General features: G+C 44.8%; 3 protein-coding genes across 12 annotated transcripts; 2 read left to right on the plus strand and 1 right to left on the minus strand.

Moving 5' to 3' along the window:
* Positions 1-214: 214 nt before the first annotated feature.
* On the minus strand, positions 215-4,097 carry LOC124184032 (transmembrane protein 43 homolog). Of its 6 annotated transcripts, XM_046573350.1 has the most exons (7): positions 2,742-2,821; positions 2,326-2,486; positions 2,033-2,215; positions 1,648-1,880; positions 1,195-1,495; positions 908-1,113; positions 216-822 (listed from the first exon to the last, which is right to left on the minus strand). In XM_046573350.1, the coding sequence occupies exons 2-7, from the start codon at positions 2,362-2,364 to the stop codon at positions 540-542; spliced, it is 1,245 nt and encodes a 414-aa protein (XP_046429306.1). In that variant the 5' UTR covers positions 2,365-2,486; positions 2,742-2,821; the 3' UTR covers positions 216-539. The 6 variants fall into 6 exon arrangements, with proteins under 6 accessions (XP_046429303.1, XP_046429307.1, XP_046429306.1 ...); XM_046573347.1 differs by lacking the exons at positions 2,326-2,486; positions 2,742-2,821 and adding an exon at positions 3,175-3,300 and having other exon boundaries at positions 215-822; XM_046573351.1 differs by lacking the exon at positions 2,326-2,486 and having other exon boundaries at positions 215-822; positions 2,742-2,845.
* LOC124184030 (methylcrotonoyl-CoA carboxylase subunit alpha, mitochondrial) lies at positions 3,924-7,473 on the plus strand. 2 transcript variants are annotated; one of them, XM_046573335.1, is made up of 10 exons: positions 3,924-4,059; positions 4,151-4,462; positions 4,547-4,622; positions 4,749-5,133; positions 5,203-5,537; positions 5,680-5,976; positions 6,039-6,248; positions 6,312-6,791; positions 6,894-7,085; positions 7,167-7,473. In XM_046573335.1, the coding sequence occupies exons 2-10, from the start codon at positions 4,419-4,421 to the stop codon at positions 7,278-7,280; spliced, it is 2,133 nt and encodes a 710-aa protein (XP_046429291.1). In that variant the 5' UTR covers positions 3,924-4,059; positions 4,151-4,418; the 3' UTR covers positions 7,281-7,473. The 2 variants fall into 2 exon arrangements, with proteins under 2 accessions (XP_046429291.1, XP_046429292.1); XM_046573336.1 differs by lacking the exon at positions 3,924-4,059 and having other exon boundaries at positions 4,186-4,329; positions 4,406-4,462.
* Positions 7,474-8,126: 653 nt separating this feature from the next.
* On the plus strand, positions 8,127-13,206 carry LOC124182874 (inactive ubiquitin carboxyl-terminal hydrolase MINDY-4B). 4 transcript variants are annotated; one of them, XM_046570641.1, is made up of 11 exons: positions 8,127-8,721; positions 9,093-9,253; positions 10,611-10,696; positions 10,779-11,008; positions 11,092-11,332; positions 11,498-11,563; positions 11,636-11,706; positions 11,900-12,050; positions 12,136-12,338; positions 12,414-12,566; positions 12,673-13,206. In XM_046570641.1, the coding sequence occupies exons 2-11, from the start codon at positions 9,097-9,099 to the stop codon at positions 12,716-12,718; spliced, it is 1,404 nt and encodes a 467-aa protein (XP_046426597.1). In that variant the 5' UTR covers positions 8,127-8,721; positions 9,093-9,096; the 3' UTR covers positions 12,719-13,206. The 4 variants fall into 4 exon arrangements, with proteins under 4 accessions (XP_046426597.1, XP_046426599.1, XP_046426598.1 ...); XM_046570643.1 differs by having other exon boundaries at positions 9,113-9,253; XM_046570642.1 differs by having other exon boundaries at positions 8,127-8,596; positions 9,113-9,253.
* The last annotated feature ends 897 nt before the right edge of the window (positions 13,207-14,103 follow it).

Consider the following 14,103-nt stretch of genomic DNA (forward strand, 5'->3'; position numbering starts at 1 on the left):
GTGTCAGTTGACCATGCCGGTACTGCAGAATGCATGCACTGTTGAATTTTTCTGGCGCGCCAACTTCCACAAGATTGGCTCTGTTTATTGTAAATGGCATGTGGTCGGCCTGAAAAAATGGGATTCAAAGGAAAATAGGGAAATATTAGTCATCAAAAAATATGTCACAAATTGAGCCATTGATCTAATGTATCGATTTGTTAAATCTACATGTTAAGTTTTCAATCAAAATGTCTTTATTAAAAGTTATGTAGATTGGCGAGATTGTATTTACAGCTCACATACTCAGAATTGAAATTTTTTACTTCCTACTAAATAAGTCAAGTTTGTAATGAACAAAAGAAATTATAAACAACTCCGAGAAGGAATAATTATTACCTGGAAAATAAAAATGTTGAATGATGTGACTAGACTCAATACCATAAACATTTGCGCAGGTGTATCATGCATGCATGTGTAGCATGCAGATCTTTAAACGCATAGAGGGTAGACAGCGAATGATGGAATGTTTTTGACACATAGACAGCGTGCGTTTGCAGTCATAGTCTTCGATAGTTGTCTCGTTGTTGACCCCGATTTTCCGAGAAGATGGTCGAATAGAGAAATGGTACGACGGAAGCCAGCGCCAGACACAAGCCGACAATGGGTCTGTACCATACCCAGGCAAAACCAATGACCAATAAACTGATGGACATGGAGACAGATATGTTTACAGATTCAATAGCAATCACGCCGCATAAAAATGTTGAATTCAAGACGAGCGTGCGTATTATGTTTGCCAAACATGTAGCAGCGAGAAACAGCACTAGCCAACCCAGACCTCTGCAAGTGATGAAATCATGACTCAGTAAGTCGTAATTATCGTACCAGAGCGTTTATCATTTTCAGACAAATTTACCAGTCCAACCTTATAGCCCAGGTGCGCCAATAGTTGTGCACATGTTCTAGGTGAAACATCTGATCCACGGATATCACGTCCTTTCTTTGGATTAAGATTTCTTCGCCATGCGAGGTCGTATAAGGAACGATAGTTCCATCTACCTGCATGCCGATAATTGAATAGATGTCATCGCCCTTGCCAGCGTACGAAAATTGTATTCTGATATCTCCGACCTGATTGATGATAATTAGAAAGGAATAGTAGAAGTAGAAATAATGCAAGAGCTGTAGTAACGGAAAGCAGTGATTTCAAACCTGAGGATTCCATAAGTCATTACTGTGATAGTAGAGGCCAGAGTGCAATTTGATGTCTCTACGCTCCGGCCTCTCATCGCTAGTAATCTCAACAAAGTGATTGAATTTCTTTTTTAACTCTTCACCAAGAGTCAAGGCTCCAATCTTAACCTCATTGGCAATTTGTATCTGACTCCGCACAGGCATGATTTTGGGATTATGGTGACCAGTTCTGATATCGAATGAATCTGAATCCACAAGCTTGTCCTTCCATTCTGTCGTATAATAGTAGTGCTTTTCATCTTCGGTAACACCTCCAAAACTGCACAGGGTGAAATCAGACACAATGGAAATGAATCAGTTTATTTCTAACTGGGTGAGAGAAGTTGTAGATTGTAGTAAAGTAAAAATTTCAAACCGTGACAAAACAGTATGAAACGAAACAGATGAAGTACAATTCAAGATTTACCTCACCTACGTTCCTCTTCAATTTCGATCCATTGATACATCTGTACCCTTCTCTTCAGCTTTACGCTGGCCATAACGATTCCATAATCAGGTTCAGTGAGCGGTTCAAGCACTCTCAGTGGTCCCGAAAAATGAACAAGTCTGTGCTGATGCTCAGGTAGCACATGGTTTACACTGGACAGCGGCACAATGTTACGCAGCGCCTCATTCAGCGAATGTGCTGTTCTAACCGCACGGCCCTAAGGACAAGCAGCAAGGAGTAAACAGGGAATTGCATGTTCTCTGAAAGCAGACTGTTCCTATAACAAGCTAGGCCAATGGGGATTTCATAATTGCAAAGGTGTTTGGTACAGCCGTCGAACAATGTGCCAGTCAAAGTCTAGTGCAATACCTCGTTCCAAAATAGCAGGCACATCCCAGCTGCGAATAGAACTGACCCAATAATGGCGGTCAGCCAAGATTCCTTGAACTGTTCGGCAACGGTCATCGGTGTGTGAGTGGGTCCAGCTTGTTTGAAACCGGCCGATCTATCGCGGTATGCGTTATCAACATCGCCTCTACGAGGCTGCCCATTCTGAAACGAAATCCAAACAATGTGAAAATTAGGATTACGTTAGGTTAAGTTAGGTTAAATTCTACAGAGAATAAACAAGTTGAGGCCGGTCGGATGACACGCGAACTTACGTTTGTCCGATACATCCCACCTGTGACAACAATCACCATAAACTACGCCTGACTCGGCGTTTGTATTCAGGTACAACAACACGGTGTTCATGTAATCTGGGACATCAACTTAAAAAAACATTCTCCAACAGGCGACTACCGGATACTCTGGGTAAACCCATCTGTACATGGAGGTAGCATCCCCATTTTCGCATGCGTGACCGTGTAAAGGAAATACCGGTATATTGTCTCTCTCGCTCTTCGCCGTGATTGGCTTAGCGTGCTTTCTCAACCAATCACGGGCGCAGGGCGACAGAGGTAGAGTTACTGGACCCTGATTTTGACTTGTTTTTCACTTGACGGAAAATCTTCTCATGAGTGAAATACACGGTTGTACGTGAAATATAAATCAGACTCAGGCCCCATATTGCCCTTACCGTATAAGCTCGATGAGTAAACATAAAACGACGAGGGAACGACTGATGCCGCCACAAATCCTCAATTTCCTTAACAATTTCTGCAATTTTAGCACAAAGCGGAAAGAAAATGAAAGGAAAATAGAAAAGCGAGGTTAAGACTTACAATTCGGAAATACAAATGACAATGTCACTGAACTGGCCTGAACTGCGGTCGCCTCGTCACGAAACCTTTCACAGTTACGATAGTTGATAAATGTTCATGTACTCGGAGGCGGAGATTTTTATTGCTCTGGAATTCTCTGATAACTTCTTCTGAGTCTTAGGGGTTAGAAATGGTAAGAATACAATCGAGCGGCGAAAAACTGACGCTTAATTTACAGCATATGTTAGGACGCTTGTCCCAATTTCGGCATCGCTAATCCGTTTACTCGAATGTTTTTCAAACAGTCACCTCCATTGTGCCGAGGCTGTGCCAAACAATTAGCTGTTGAGAACGCGGGATTCGATGTATTCGCTGAAGAGGCATCGTCAAGTCTCAGGGGAAACAACATCAGGACTGGCATCGAGCTAATCACTGGGATGGCTGTGAGTAATTGCTATAACACTGAGGCAACGATTCACCAGAGTGCTTTAATAGAAACATGTGAAAAATATGAAGAACTAATCAGTACCTATGGTTAACTTTTTGGGGTCAGAAAATCGACATGCTAGCACCAAAAGTCTGCATGAAACTTTTTCCAATAACTGTATATTGGCCTTCAATTTTTGATTCTAAAATGGGCTGACGATCGATCACAGGTTTCACATACTGACGGACTCCCCAGAAGATTGTGCACAGAATGCAATGACAAGCTGGAAGCGTTCATGGCCTTTCGAACACAGCTGTTAACGTCTCTCAGACTTTTTCTAAGCTCTAGAGACAGTCGAGCTCCTACCGGAACCGAACATCCGTTGGAAATATCATTACCCGCGTTACCTGTGCCAATACTCAATCAAGAAGGAATCGGACTTTCTCATGTTAGGGAGAATACATATGTAACGTTAGAGTCAAATAGTTTTGTTAGGTATAGCAGTAGTCAGACAGAGCATTATGTGAAAGTGAAGAGAGCAAATGTGGCCGAACGGGACGACGAATCCGAGATTGATGTGTGCTCAGGGGATGACGATGAAGTTCTCGAACTAGATTTTCAGAGCAAAAAGGATGAAATCTATGAGATTGATAGTTCTGAGGAGTCGGACATACAAGTCTGTGACTACGAACCAAACAGGTTATGAGCTTGTCTTATCACCAAGCTGTAAATGTTGCTCAAGAGAAAAAGCTTCAGGATTTTCTTTGGTATATCACAACAAACTAAAATAATTAAAAGTAAGCTTTCATTAAGCAGAAGAATTCGATGATAAGAATTAACTCTTAAAACGATTCACAGTCACTCTATACGTCCCTGAACGATGTGGCTGCATAAGTTAAAAACAGCTTACGGAATACATGGCTTTGTTGACGCAACTCATTATCTTATCTCAATATTCATGACGACGCTATTACGAGACCGTTTGTACGTGTCAGCAAAAAAGAAATGGTTTGATAAGAAATCGTCTTGATCGAGTGGTTGGTAAAAATTGCGTCCACCTTACACCGAAAATTGACCAAGGAAAAACGCATTTTTTAATACGAGAATTTACAGCTATCACCAAGTCATGTACACCCTGTTGCTGCGGTCGGTCTGGCCTGTTCATAAAACGTAAGGAGTACCCGTTTGTCGATAAGATAAGATCAAATATATTCGTCTACACATGCATGTGTCTTGATCGTGCTATATTTACAGGCCCTGGCATATAACCTCGTGGATCGATCGGGAATTTTCATTATCGACCGTACACAATGGAAAAAGGCTTGGGAAGGTATATGCACACAATATCTATACGTATAATATGTACAATGCATAATTTAGACATCAAATTTTAGCAAATCTCTGATGAAATTATAAAACGCAGCTAATTCTGAGCGATTTTATTTCCCGCGCGCAGATCCTCATCGCAAATCGCGGCGAAATCGCTTGCCGAATTGCAAGAACCGCTCGTAAACTTGGGGTAAAAACGGTGGCGGTATACAGCGACGCGGACCAGGAGGCCATGCACGTCCGTTTGGCTGACGAGGCCTACAACATTGGACCCGCGGCTTCGACCGAAAGTTACCTGAAGCAGGATAGTATAATTGAGGCTGCCAAGAAGTCCAAGTCCCAGGCGATACACCCCGGCTATGGATTTTTATCGGAGAATACTGAATTCGCCGAGCTCTGTCAGAGCGAGGGGATCACCTTCATCGGGCCCCCGGCGAGCGCGATCAGGGACATGGGGATAAAGAACACCTCCAAGGCCATTATGGCCGCGGCCGGCGTACCTGTAGTTCCAGGTCCGTAACTCCGCTACCTGCGGCGGTCCTATTTTCGTCATAAGAAAAAAAAATGTTCTCTCTACGCAGGTTATCACGGAGAGGATCAATCCAACGACAGGTTGATGGCAGAGGCAAGACTTGTCGGTTTTCCACTGATGATTAAGGCGGTGCGAGGAGGTGGAGGCAAAGGAATGCGCATAGCTTTTGAAGAAGGGGATTTTTTCACGGCATTGGAGGCGGCTCGAACCGAATCGGCAAAATCGTTCGGCGACTCGGCCGTGTTGTTAGAGAAATATGTTTCCGAACCCCGGCACGTCGAAGTTCAGGTATTCGCTGATCAGCACGGAAACGCTGTCCACCTGTTCGAAAGAGACTGTTCGGTTCAAAGGAGACATCAAAAAATCATTGAGGAGGCCCCCGCGGTTTGTTAATGCTACATGTATAATGTATATTTGTATATATAATGTATAATGTATATGTATATATATAATGTATATGTATATATACATTACCACGTGATCCTGATAATCAACGTTATTTTCTGCAATTTTTCAAAACTTACAGCCGGGAATTTCACCCGAGTTGCGGTCTGAGCTAGGTGCAGCCGCCGTCCGGGCGGCAAAGGCCGTTAAATACGTGGGAGCCGGGACAGTGGAATTTATTCTCGATCGTTACACTCACAGTTTTCATTTCATGGAGATGAACACGCGGCTCCAGGTTGAGCATCCCGTTACCGAAGCAATTACCGGCACTGATCTCGTCGAGTGGCAGCTCACAGTGGCTGCCGGAGAGAAGTTGCCGCTTACTCAGGAAGAGATAAAGCTGGCGGGACATGCTTTCGAGGCGAGAATATACGCCGAGGTTGGTTTTCATCGTTGTATTTCGCAATACCTCGCGAATGACTAGTGAAACCTGCGTTACAGGATCCGAATAACGGGTTTCTACCTGGTGCCGGTCCCCTGTTACATCTAACGACCCCGGAGATGTCGGCTGACGTCCGAGTCGAGACGGGGGTGCGGCAGGGTGATCAGGTTTCCGTGCACTACGATCCGATGATAGCGAAACTGGTCGTTTGGGGGAAGGACAGGAGCGAGGCGATCGGGAAACTCGGAGCGAAACTCGCGGAATACAATGTGAGTAATGTTTAAAAATTTAAAAATAAAATGTTTAAAAATACATTGCGATGTTTATTGTAGATCGTCGGCGTGGAAACAAACGTGCAATTCATCATGGACCTCGCTAGCCATCCGAAATTCGCCAGCGGTGATGTTCACACCGGCTTTATAGAGGAGAACCACGCAACTCTTTTTCCCAAAATCGAAATCACCGACGAGATACTGACCCAAGGAGCATTAGCCATGATCCTAGAAGAGAGTTTGCCCTCCTTGAACGACGCTAGCTTTACCCCGTTCGCAACAAACGTCGGCCTTAGACTAAACCACGCGCTTGAGCGTAAATTTCAATTTCTCTTCAAAGATAAGGAATTTGTGGTTAACGCAAGGTACCTTCGACCAGGTGTGTTTAACATGAGAACGAATGACACGGGCCCCTGGAGAAACGTGAGCGGTTCGTTGATAAGAAGGAACAATGTTCTCGAATTATCATCGGAAATCGACGGCGTAATAACCCGCGCTAGGATCGTTAACAACAATGGAGAGCTTTATTTATTTACGAATGTACGTAATATTCTATATTTAATTTTCAGTATTGTTCCCTACATCTACAGTGAAGCCCCATTGGCAAAAGATGAAAATGAACACGTGAATTTTGTTTCAAAGGAGCGCAAGTGGCAGCTGACGATACCGCCGCCGAAGTTCGTCACCGCTGTATCGTCGATCAGCGGTCAGCAGCGAGCGGTTGGTTCTGCGATGAGCCCAATGCCCGGTGTCGTCGACAAGATTCTCGTTCAGCGAGGTGATATTGTTAAAAAGGGCGATCCTCTCCTTGTGATCGTTGCCATGAAAATGGAGGTGAGTATGCCACGATTTGCTTTTCTTTCTCTTCGAGAGCTCTGGAAACTTTATAACACGCATTATTTTTTTTCGCCTCAGCACGCGATCAAGGCCGCCTGCGACGGACTTGTCGAGGAGGTCCTTTGCACTGCTGGCGAGAATGTTGCCAAGAATAAACTTCTCGTTAGGATGAAGGAGGAGAAATTAGCCTAGCTTCTGTTGCCGTACAGGGCGGAAAGCTTAATGGTACTTGATACGATTGGAATTGTCGAATCTTCCTTTTTTAACTAATTTTAAATTTTTTATAATACCCATAAGGCCAGTTCTCTGGATTTGTTAATGGTTGTTTACAATGCTAGATATTTTTAACGAATAAATGTACATAATACTCCTCATACGCAAAGAATCGATTGTATATCCGTAGCTATATACGACGGAACCTGTCCAGTTTATATCTCCCCTTCTCCTTATATATCTTGGTCGTATGCCGAAAAACTGTAAAAGTTATTTGCGGGGGTAATCAATCTCGGGGCGACTTCGTGGCACGTAATTAACGATCGCTCAACGTAATCGATCATTTCTTTAGCGGGTTAAGGTGGACTGGCGGGTCCGTGTGTTCGATGCATCATAGTATCACACGCATCTATTTACACTAGACTTACGTTAGTTTTTGCCGGTGTACATACGCACGTATGTACATACATCAACGTGTCGTGTAGTGCACACAGAGACCATTCCCGACTATTGTATTTCGCACCTGGCACTAGTTCCCTCTCTATTACCGGGACGTATTAACGAACACGGTTGTATACAGAGTACAGGTATGAACCCGATAGCGTGCCGCGAAATACCACGAAATAGATCTCCAGCGGCGCGAAACCCCCGGCACGTTCTCTCGCAAACTTGGAACAACTTTCTTCCTCGGCCAATGAGAGTATATGACTGTAGGATAGGTGTAAGGTATACCAAAAGTTTCAGGGGCAGTTCAGCCAGGCGAGCGTGCCGTGAAATCCAAAGAGAATTTCGAAAGCGGCGATTAAGGAGTTTAATAATAACGTTCGCAAAAAATATGCGAAACGCGAAACAAATTCTCATCAACGTGTTCACTCAACATCGCCATTCTCATAAATATCTTTTGCGATATACGGTTCGGTGGAATAAGGCTAGATATACCTATCGATCAGAGTTGCAACGCGGATTGATTGTGAGCCTGAAAACTTATTGGAATCGACTGATGGAACGAAGGGTCGACGCTTCTTCGTTCCCACCTATTCACACACCCACACACTGACAACAGGGTGTCGAGGTGTGCGAGGAGAGGCGGGTTGAAAATTTCGGAGTGTTTAGGGTAGGTGGTAACAATTACCGCCTTACACTACCCCCATCCGAGGAGCACAACCAGCGCAGCGGCTGCCTGTCAGTCAACAATTCTGCGCCCTGCTCGTCGGTGCGGACGACCTGCACGTCCCGAGTAACGGAGCCCCTGAAACTTCGTTATTGTCTTGCGGGACGGAGGGAAAAACGCTGAGGTGAAAATTCCACTGACTGCAGTCACCGCAGCAGGTTCAATTCTTAATCAAAAGTCACACCGACCATTTATTACACGTACTACGTTCACCGATACACGTCTACTTACAATAATAACCCGTATCCGGTAGGATGTAGCATTATATACATACACATACGTATATTCAGTGATTCGCGTGATAGTTTGACTCATGCATATAACTTTATCTATTTGTAATTTCGCAACTTTTCGGGATTAAATCGTGTGTATGTCGGTGTATGTTATACCTGACGGAATGGGGTCGGTTGTATAAGGAAGAGGAAGACACTTTAAATTGCGGGGAGTTTATTTCAACAACTTTAGGAATTAGTCTTCTTTTTGCCGATTTCACTCATTAAATCGAATATCACGTACACAAGTGTAAATTCGTAGTCACCTTCTCTTTATAGACAATGTATCAAACAATTATAGCCATTAGACCCGAACATACCTACACAATACCTGGGAAATTTTTATAGTTACATGTCCTGTCGAACAGGCATGAGTGGAGATCGACAGACGACGAGTCAACGAGTACAGCGTATCGAAAGCCGGGGAATCCCCGAAAGAATCGCACCGGTGCGTCTTATGCAGCAACGAGACGTCAACACGGAGAAGCCAACTTACCTCAGAGACAGAGGTAGGTGCAAATCGCGAATGCTATACCGTGAATACGGCCCTTTCTTGCAACAAAATATAATTTGCAATTGAGCAGGTGTACGTATGATAATTTAAACAGCACGTGCCGTCAGTGGGAGGTGATAAACAATGCCGTCTGGTGTTTATGACGCTTGGCTGCGCGACAAGCGACTGTGTCGTCTCCCTAGGGAATAACCGATTATTCCTGTAATAAAGAATGGAAAATAATTCGAGCGTGAGAATATGTTATAAACCGTTTTGCTATCTTGTCACTAATTTCTGGTTGTTAGGTATACATTGGTTGCCTCTGCAGTACGAGCTGCGCGGTAATTCTGAGTAGATAAATCGCCGTGTTTCAGCTTACGTGAAATTCAGCAAAGATCGCTTGTGTCGTATAAAAAAGTGTTTAAAAGGCCTTGGCGAGCTATAGGCAATGCTATTTGCACGAACGTATAAGGTGTGCTGCGATATGATCCAAAAATAGCTTGTACCCGGCGATGGGTCTTCGCGATAAGATCGTTTACCGTCGAATTTTCGAACAATCTCATCGAGCGCAGGCGGTAAGTTCCAACGAACAGTTCTACATGCATTACCGCATCGTTCGATCAGATTCTGATTTATGACCGTCGGCTAACACGCCACGGGACTCGCGAGGATCGACTTTAATCCCACATGCAACAGTGGATCGGTCAACCGATTAGGATATTTTAGGTATGAAGCTATCGCAGCGCGCGAAAGTTTTGCTGAAATTCGAACGCGAGAGGGAATGTTTTGCACGTTGAAGAAACTCCCGTTGCACGTGCCTATGGCTATATAATTGGTTACAACAGTGTATCGCATAACGATAGTTCGGGAAGATGTTAGTGGGTCATGTCGGAAAACCCTGGCGAATTGACATTGCGAGAAACCAACTTTGTCTGCAGATATATGAGCAGGAGTAGGGGGAGGGAAACGGAGCCAAGACATCGGTGTGCAGGCGCATCGGATACCGCGGAATTTTTGACGTCTCGCGATGATGTTCGGTTGGTATAAAACCACGACCATCCTCCACTCCGATTACAATCGCGGCGGTATCTCTAATCCGGCCGGAACGATTCTTACGGAGTGAAGCAAATACGCGCTCGGATTTTTTTCACGATTATTCAGGCATGCGGCCTGCACCTACGAATATCCTGCAGGTACACATTCACCTCGTTTGCTAGTATTGGAAACATGCTGCTATTCACCCGCACCGCGAGGTGCGCCGAGCTGATGTCCGAGCCCGACGAGCTACAGCTAGCAGGTCTGGGTTTTATCGCCAGTTTTTAATTACTCGGTTTCACTAGCTGCTTCACGAGCCTTCTTTTCCTCATTTTCAGAGCGGGTGTTGTATCCGAGAAGCACCAAGACCCTGGCTAAGGTGCCGGTGATCGGAGGAACCCCGATAAGCGAGGAGACGTGTACGGTGGGTATGATGTACAACGTAACACCGAACACCCACCCAACTAACGTATAGCAGATTATTCTCGGGATTTTCTGCAATGCAGGCATTACGGCAGTTGGTTTTCGGCTCCTGCGCCAGTCCGCCAAGGAGCGAATGGACTAGGACAGGTTTGACCCTGAGGCCAGGGGGGCAAAGTCTTGCCTTCGGTTTGAGGGTGGCGAGGAACTCGACTCGGAGTTTGGTCACAGCGGTACAGGCAGTGATGCTGAAGCACTTTCTCTTCAGGACGAACAAGATCGTCACCAGTTTCGCGAGACCAGCATCCCCGGAAGCGTGAGCGCAGTATAACAACAGTATTAATGATTGCCCGGGAATGAATCCGATATAATAGTATAGAAATTTGGCTTCTGTTGCAGTCTACTGAAGCCGAACCACGAGCGGCAAGTCGAAGTCCTGAGCTTGTCGATCGCTGAAGTTATATGGAGGTGTGGAGGCGGCGACGCCAAGCCCAGCAACGCCGCGACTGCTGTCAATCTCGCTTCTACAGGCGGCGCGTCCTCTGGCGTCTTTGTGCCCAAGGCCGTTGTTGTTCTGCCACAAGAGACGCCCTACGTTCAGCATAGCGTGCAATACTTTCAGGACGGGATTACCGAAACGGTATGGTGTTTACGCGTACAGTAGTCGGATTTTTTTATCTTCTCGAATTTTCGAATTCGAATACAAAAGAATAAGAAAAAAAAAACCTACAGCACGGTGATCTCGAGTAATGGCGACTAACGAATCTTATTTTCTGTTAATAATATATGGTGAAAATCGGTACAGCTACATCTCTACGAATTCCATTCTCTTGAAGACCTCCAGATATTTGTCAAGAGGTACCTTTACCTGGTAAGTCGTTCGTAATTCCCTTTGCGAAACACTCGAGAGGAGTACCCGTATTATATTTTGGTGTCGATTTAGTTTCACGACGAAGGTGGACCCGGAGCGATAATTCTCCTCTACAGCGCCGTGCTGTCTCGAGGACTTGCCAAGTGAGGATACGTATACACCAAGTCGCATGCGTGTTCCTGTACACAAATTACACGTATCGTCTAGAGTGCGCGTTATGCAAAATTAATATATACTATAATGAGACTATGACAAGACACTAAGGAGATACGTGTAATATAAAGAAATCTAACGAAAGGAAAGCGACCGACCCTCTGAATGACGAAATTCTCGTAGAGTGCGGACCGACTTCGAAGACCAAAGAACCTCGATGCTCGGCGGGTCGCCGGAAGAGGGACCGATGAGCGTCGCGACGCTGCTGTTAACCGGAAGGTGTTCGCCGCACCTCCACAACGGGGTGCTTTACGTCGGTGACGAGAACACCTACGTGAGGAGGAGCCCTTTGATATTGACAGATTACGTAAAACCAGGTTCGTCACAGCGTGTCTCACACACCTTCGTCCTCTGTCAAGGCCGTGCCGAGATGGGGCGTCCTGGCGAGGAGCGAGGTCGGTATCCTGGTGCACGAGGGTGACGGTGCAGACGCCGACAGGCAGCCCGGTTCCCGACTCAAGACTCCGAGCCTGCCGATCTGGCTGACCCTTTGCCAGGGCCACTACGGCGTACTTTTCAACATGAACCGTGAACTTCTCAGAAATTACCACGCCGAGCGGAGGTGAGATACGATCTGCAGCGCAAGGGGGAAAGTCGTGAGACCAACGCGTTAATCCCGGATCTATCCCCGTTCTAGGTTCGAGATTCAATATTACACATGCGGTGGAAGCCACGCCACCCTGACGGTCGACACGAGAGCCAGCGAAGACTCGTCAGCGGACAACGCTGCCAGGGACGATCAACTGGTCGACGTCGCCTCGACTCCCTTGGAGAAGCTGATTCACACCAAGTTTGTATAATGAGATGCTATATCTACGTCTTCAATTTATATCTTTCATGCAGATATCTTATCTCATTAAGACGTAGGTATATCGTAATTTTGATCTTCTCCGCAGGTGGCAAGACGCACAGATTCAATGGAACGGCAGCCCGGTTTTATAGATATTATAATTGCGTAGACGCAGCGACAAAAGGCAGATACGTATCGTCGTGAATATAATATATGTAGTATACCTATGCATGCACGCATATAAACGGTAACGATGTTTCTTTAAATGTAAATTTCATTGTACTAAACCATGTTCTAGTTGTAAATTAGCAATCACTGTGTTAAATGATGTAAATATATATGTATGGTTTATTTTGGTAAATGCTGTACGTAATGAAAATTCTGTGAACAACAGAACTTCGGCAAATCGATCCTACGCCTATGACATGGCTTTGTTATGTATAATTTTATAGTTTACTATACATTCGATTTGTAAGCAGAAATGAATCTAGGTGCCAGGTGTCTACGTAAATCTACGTATGCATATATCCTAGGTAACGTTAGAGGCATGTAACCCATGCGCATCAAATTGAGAAACTTGAGAGAGACGAAATAGACAATTGAGGTACATCCTGAATTAAATTTCAACTTGAAATAATAAAGAGAATATAGAATTTCCAAAATTCACGGTTGAAGCAATTTTTAAAAACGCCTCACCCGTATTTATCTCATACTTTACTTTACGCGTCGTCTCACGTGTCGCGTCTAATAATTATTTCATCATTCGTTATTCGATCGACGCGATGATTGTACAAACGGTATATATATTTAGGTATAGATATATCTGTGCGCAAACACCGAATGGGTTCATCCATCCTCTCGCCCTAGAAACGTTCGTCGTCACGCTATCTTTGCACTCGCATGTAGGCAGAGGGTGAATTCGCGCATAGTTTTCTTTTGCTCGACTCTATAATATGTTATACACCCCAACAACACACTTTTCACAAATCTAAGGTATTCAGGAGTCGAGACAATGGCTCGGTAAATAATGATAATTGGAAGGATCGCACGTACGGAACAAAGCTTACTTTAATAAGAATAGAAGATAAGAAGTAAAGGAAAACGAAAGAAAGCCACTTTTGCGAAGAGGTGAAATTCTCAAACGATATACGTATGTAAGAGGTTACAGCTGAAATACTCTGGTGCACACCGCTCGTTCACTTTCTTTTCCGGGATCAAACTCTTACACACTTGTTCCAAAATAATACCAACCTATAAGCGTATACCGCGGAAGGTGTTTCCTGCGGAAAGAGAGTGACGATAATTTATCTGAAGTCGGGATGAAAGCATCATGTACACACGTTTAATCAATTAGGAACTAGACCGTTGAACAACTGCAGCGTTGTCCCAGTTTTGATGCAACTATTTTTAATCGTCACCGGTGTGAATTAAACATAAACGGTCAGGTATAGCTCTGACGAAGGTAGACGCGAACAGGTGAATTTAACACTAAACTGGAAAAGGAGTCGGGGTCATGGGAACCGGGTTAATCCCGTTT

Source organism: Neodiprion fabricii, chromosome 5 (assembly GCF_021155785.1).
Source record: "Neodiprion fabricii isolate iyNeoFabr1 chromosome 5, iyNeoFabr1.1, whole genome shotgun sequence".
Lineage (NCBI taxonomy): Eukaryota > Metazoa > Arthropoda > Insecta > Hymenoptera > Diprionidae > Neodiprion > Neodiprion fabricii.

Bases quoted from the DNA above. Each gene is read 5' to 3' on its own strand.
- LOC124184032 (XM_046573347.1), bottom strand. From the start codon at position 3,249: ATGCCTCTTCAGCGAATACATCGAATCCCGCGTTCTCAACAGCTAATT. The intron at 1,114-1,194 runs GTTTGAAATCAC...ATCATCAATCAG, and splicing joins ATGACTTATGGAATCCTCAG to GTCGGAGATATCAGAATACA. The intron at 823-907 runs GTTGGACTGGTA...CATCACTTGCAG, and splicing joins TGGCGCACCTGGGCTATAAG to AGGTCTGGGTTGGCTAGTGC.
- LOC124184030 (XM_046573335.1), top strand. From the start codon at position 4,419: ATGTACACCCTGTTGCTGCGGTCGGTCTGGCCTGTTCATAAAAC. The intron at 5,134-5,202 runs GTCCGTAACTCC...CTCTCTACGCAG, and splicing joins CGGCGTACCTGTAGTTCCAG to GTTATCACGGAGAGGATCAA. The intron at 5,977-6,038 runs GTTGGTTTTCAT...CCTGCGTTACAG, and splicing joins AGGCGAGAATATACGCCGAG to GATCCGAATAACGGGTTTCT.
- LOC124182874 (XM_046570641.1), top strand. From the start codon at position 9,097: ATGTCCTGTCGAACAGGCATGAGTGGAGATCGACAGACGACGAGTCAA. The intron at 11,009-11,091 runs GTGAGCGCAGTA...CTTCTGTTGCAG, and splicing joins AGACCAGCATCCCCGGAAGC to TCTACTGAAGCCGAACCACG. The intron at 12,339-12,413 runs GTGAGATACGAT...TCCCCGTTCTAG, and splicing joins AATTACCACGCCGAGCGGAG to GTTCGAGATTCAATATTACA.